General features: G+C 36.1%; 1 protein-coding gene across 1 annotated transcript; it reads right to left on the bottom strand.

The window, feature by feature from the left end:
- Positions 1–2,063: 2,063 nt before the first annotated feature.
- LOC131066238 (L-type lectin-domain containing receptor kinase IX.1) lies at positions 2,064–4,477 on the bottom strand. Its single transcript, XM_058000946.2, has 2 exons — positions 4,329–4,477; positions 2,064–4,193 (listed from the first exon to the last, which is right to left on the bottom strand). Exons 1-2 carry the CDS (start codon positions 4,354–4,356, stop codon positions 2,212–2,214), a joined length of 2,010 nt encoding a protein of 669 aa, XP_057856929.1. The 5' UTR covers positions 4,357–4,477; the 3' UTR covers positions 2,064–2,211.
- Positions 4,478–5,302: the final 825 nt, after the last annotated feature.

The following is a 5,302-nucleotide window of genomic DNA, read 5'->3' as shown; positions in this document are numbered from 1 at the left end:
GAGCAGCATCAGTTATCAACATACTCCCTCTTAATGCTGAGAGGGCTCACAATCTTATCTCGTAATCCTATAAACTGAACTTTTGCAACTGCTTTGGTGAATATATCTGCTAAGACACCTTAGCACCTCTCATAAATAACTGCACCCAACTATCTCTCCTTATAAAATATAAAATTCACAAAACTTTGATTAGAAAACTACATCCAAATTTATAATGATTGACCCATGACTTATGTCGTGCCTCCATATCAACTTCAAAGTTTTTGGCATCATGTTCCTTTGGCCGTGGCAATTTCTGAACGGCTTACACTAAAGTTGAATCACCTTTTCGGAATGAGTCCTCCAACCAGTCGGTAGACTAGTTATTTGAGTCAATTTAGGCAACTCATCTGTAAACCACTTTGCCTTTCCCTCCGTCAAAATAGATACACTCGCTGCACTTTATTTAGTCTTTTCTATCTTACAATTTCATGACATTAAATGCAACGATACATATTCAGTACCAAATTCGAGTCTACAGTCGTTGCTGAAACTAGGTCATAAATTTAGCGCGTAGAGAATTGACAAAAAAACAATGGTTTCCCAAAATCTTTTGGTAATTTACGATGCCTCTTCGTTCTACGTAGCATACACGACGAGTTACGTATCTGCTACGACTAAGGTATGAACGAAATCTTAATAAGAAAAGAAAGCATGGTTGTTAATGTGTACTAGCTACTGCTACAGTACTAAATAACATGACAAGGAAATGTACCAAACCATTATCATGTTTACTAGAATTGAGATTTAGTTTAGATAATATTCTAAAATAGACGATGTTAAGTTTGTTTGTAATTGTTATAAAAATTATAATCAAATTTAATATGTTAATTATATCTTGTCCGATTAATTCTTATTTATCTTGAGGTTAATCATTTTTAAGAATCTTATTGTATTAGTTAGAAATGTTTTGAAGGATTTTTTCATGTTTTCTTTTAGTGAATCAATCCCAACAAGTACACAAGCTCCTTAACCAATCCAATCATTGATTTATTAGATCAACTGCTTGCCCTTCTTCTTAGTTAATTGTGCTGCCTAACTATCATCTAAATGGTTGGACAATTGCTCCTAACACTCAACTTTAATGGTGATCTTCGATCCCATCAAGTGACAAAGGTTTGCCAAGGGAAGAAATAAGGAGCAAGAACCACTAAATTTGAATCTAGAATTAACTTCTACCAAACACTCAACTCTAAAGGTGATCTTCAATCCCATCAAGTGACAAAGGTTTGCCAAGGGGAGAAATAAAGAGCAAGTACCACTAAATTTGAATCCACAATTAACTTCTACCAAACCAATGTTCATTCATAGGTTAGTAAATGATGTTAATCAACCACTATGGTTTGAAAAGCAAGAGAGTTAGACTTTTGAATATTAATAATTTCTTCAACACTAGTAAGATGTAATTTGTGTCCACGTCTATAACTTAAAATAAAATTGTTAATGAATAATATTCCACCTTTTAATGGGAACGATCAATATTTGACAGAGACTTTGATTGCTGAAATTATTGATTCATTTAACAATATGACTACACCTTTTGAAATATAGGAATAACTATGTATAAAAATATTCATAAATATTTGACCAAGTTCAATAGAATTTTAATGAATATTTGAAACCTGATGTAATTAATGCATGAGATCAAAGTGCAATGGATACCTAAGTAGCAGATTGAGTACATGAAAGATAGGACTTCAATGTTGTTTATGTAAGAAACATATGTAATTATTGTGACTAATGCATCTTTAGAATTATGATAGAGATATTCTGCATTTATTTCAATTGTAATGTATAATCGTAATATCTTAGTGAGTGATAGTCACTTGTAATAATAATAATAATCCTGGAATGATGTCCTTTTATAATCACAATTCATGAGCATACAATTTAAACTTTTTGGGGCCTGAATAAAATTGAATTAATTTGAGAAAACAGAAGCATTTAGTTGCAAACAAATTGCTGTCCAGATTTTAAAACGATTGGTAACAAATTTTCATCAATTTCTTTGCTAAATTGCAACATCACAAATGAACCCCAAATCTATTTATTCAAAAATGACTGGTACAATGCAAGTGCTGCTAAGTCTAACCCCTAGATTTTGGCTGGATGTTCAGCTATATTTACAATAACTACATTACAACGTAGATTTGGGCATACTTATGGTTGAGCTCAATGGCCTAGAAGGTATGTGGAAGTGGTTGGTTGATCTGCAGAAATAGAGGAAGAAAATACAGCCATCTCCTGTGAGGAAGTGGTGAAAGGTGGAGGACAATCTGATCTTGAAAACATTATCTCAGAGAAGAAACCCTGTTGAAAAGGGGAATAAACTGGTACAGGCATTTTAGGAGGAAGATGGGGCAGTGGGGCTTCAAAGTTTAAGATCTGAAGCACCTGTCTCATTTTAGGTCTCACCGCATGATCAGGGTAAGAGCACCACAATCCAATTAGCATGAGCTGCTCCAATTCTTCTCTGTTAAACTCTCCATTTAAACCAGCATCTGCTGCATCCAATAATCTCCCTTTCCCATACAAATCCCACACCCACTCCACAAGCCGCATGTTGCAATCTTCCGAGATGAAACTAATCACCTTCTTTCCGCAAGCAATTTCCAGAGCAACTGCACCGAAACTGAAGACATCTGATTCTGCACTGGCTTTTCCTGTGATTGCACATTCTGGAGCAATGTATCCCAACGTCCCTGCTAGTGTGGTTGTCTGTGACCACCTATCATCGTTCACCAGGCGAGCCAATCCGAAGTCTCCCAGCTTTGCATTGAAGTGAGAATCCAGCATAATATTGCTGCACTTAACATCTCTGTGCACAACACGTTGGTCCCATAGCTCATGGAGATAAAACAGAGCAGAAGCAATGTCACAAGCAATCCTATGCCTGCGCGCCCAACCCAGCTCTCCTCTTCTTTTCCCAAAAAGAAAATTATCCAGACTCCCATTGGGCATGTATTCGTAAACCAAGAGGAGTTCTCCTTTCTCATGGCACCATCCCAACAGCTGCACCAGATTCCTATGTCTCAGACGAGTAATCGTATTTATTTCTGCAATATATTCCTTCTTCCCCTGGTTGGAGCCCTCAGACATGCGTTTCACTGCCACAATTTCACTTGTTTTCAACAGCACCCCTTTGTACACATCGCCAAAACCCCCACGCCCAAGTTTCCGTTTTTCGCTGAACTTCATTGTGGCTGTTTTCAACTGTCTGTATGTAAATCTGCGGTAACCTTGAACATCGTCACACTGCCTATTTATCTGCTCATCCATCTGCTTTGAAGCTCGGTTCCTTCTAATGTAAACCCAACAAAGAAGAGCGCACAACAGGATGGCTGCAACGAAAGAGACAGAAACAATTACAAGCACCCATTTCAACCAATTCCTTTTCTTACCAGAGAAACATACGCTACTGAAGCTCCATGAAATCAACTGATGAGTCTCCGTTGAGCTGTAAGAGACAGCTGAGAAGCCAATCATAACATCTCGAGGCAAAAATGCCCTCAAATCTATATCATATGACAAAAGAGGATTGTTGCCCTCTGGTTTTACGCCATTTGAGCTATTTGAGAGAAAAATTAGCAGCTTATTTTGTTCGCCATCATAGTCAATCCAGGCATCCCAGATTTCTCCATCATTCATAGATTGCTTTACTGCCACACTTTGAGCAGAAACAATAGTGTGGACGTCAATTCCCACATGGTTATCTCTAAGTGTATCCCAAGCATTCATATACGTGTCGAATTCAACAGCCACAACCTGATTAGAGGTTTTGCCCTCATTGATGTCATGGCCATCTTTTTCGTTGTGACTAAAAAGCCCTAGGCCTCCTCCATCTGATTTGTAGGGAATGTGTTCACCCCACTCTGGAGATGCAAAGAAAAAAGCCAATCCCTCGCCGTGCGGATGAGCGCCTTGTTTCATGAGGAATTGAAAATGTGTTGTGAAATTTGCATTCCATAGGGAAATTGTCTGTTTGTAAACAACTCTTCCTAGGCTCGACGTTACGTTGTAACCGTTCAGTCTGCTTATGTTGGTGAGTCCGATTTCGTTTCCAGAAACAATGGCGTCCCCCAGAAAATCAAGTAGATTTGCAGAGGACTCATTGAATTTGTTGAAATCAATGTAAAGCTTATCTGCTGCATGACCTGAAACATATAATGCCAGAAAATATATCACTGTATATGATAAGGAAATGGGAACAGCTCTTGTGTGATTGATACCCATTATGCACTGACAATAATGCAGGAGATCAAACAAAATAGTTTTAACAACAATCTAACCGGTTTCTAGAAAACCAGAAACATCCATTCTCTCGGAAGCGAATACTTCTCTGTGGTATCATATATCTCATGTCCGCAACATTTTGCAGGTCTTTTCCCTGATTTAATCGCAGTCAAATCAGTTTTGTTTGAAGAGTTACGCCGTGATTTATGCATATAGTGAGAAATTATCGATTACGGGTGCTCTTGAGCGTCTTCATCCATTCGCCTCAAGAATTCTTATCTTCATTTTGTCCATATTCGGAATGGAGGTAATGTATTGTAATGGTCATGATTGCAGTGTCTTCTACGGAATAATTAAATTATAATATAATAATTGCATGTGAGATTAGTTTATGATATCTTGTAGCCGGCTTTGTTTCTTTCATCGTTGATTTTAAATTCATATTTTAAACTTTTAAATGTATTTTTCATCATTGTCAATCAAATTCAAAGACGTAGAATTGACTTGCATGACATTTAAACCATTCATGTGAATTTTTCAATTTTTTTAATTTAAAATTTCAAAATTTAAGTTTATCAATCAACGAACATTTCATTACACATTGTGAATCAATTTAGCATATGTTGATTCATGACTTTTAAACTATTGATGTGAATTTTTCAAATTTTTAAATTTTAAATTTTATAATTTAAGTTTATCAATCGATGAACACTTCATTACACATTGTGAATCAATTTAGCATATGTTCATTTATGGGCCTAGATGTCATATTTAAGGACAATCGTTCACATATTTGTATCATATAGATGTTATCAATAAGAATTTTAAGGGTTGATTGGTTAAGCATTTATAAGAGTATTATAGCAAAATATATTAGAGTACACTATCATAGGTCAATTGCAAACCTGCTTGTTATTTCTAGATCTTTTGTTTAGAGCTGTAAAGTCAATCCATAAGAGGTTTAAATACGGAGAACTTCACACATATGCTGTAATAAATTTCTTAAATGAAATAACAAAAACAACCCATC

The sequence above is a fragment of the Cryptomeria japonica genome, chromosome 5, assembly GCF_030272615.1.
Source record: "Cryptomeria japonica chromosome 5, Sugi_1.0, whole genome shotgun sequence".
NCBI lineage: Eukaryota > Viridiplantae > Streptophyta > Pinopsida > Cupressales > Cupressaceae > Cryptomeria > Cryptomeria japonica.
Note: the sequence above shows the minus strand (reverse complement) of the source record. Positions and strands in the feature narration are given on the sequence as shown.

Bases quoted from the DNA above. Each gene is read 5' to 3' on its own strand.
- LOC131066238 (XM_058000946.2), bottom strand. From the start codon at position 4,356: ATGGATGTTTCTGGTTTTCTAGAAACCG. The intron at 4,194-4,328 runs GTTAGATTGTTG...TATATGTTTCAG, and splicing joins TTCTGGTTTTCTAGAAACCG to GTCATGCAGCAGATAAGCTT.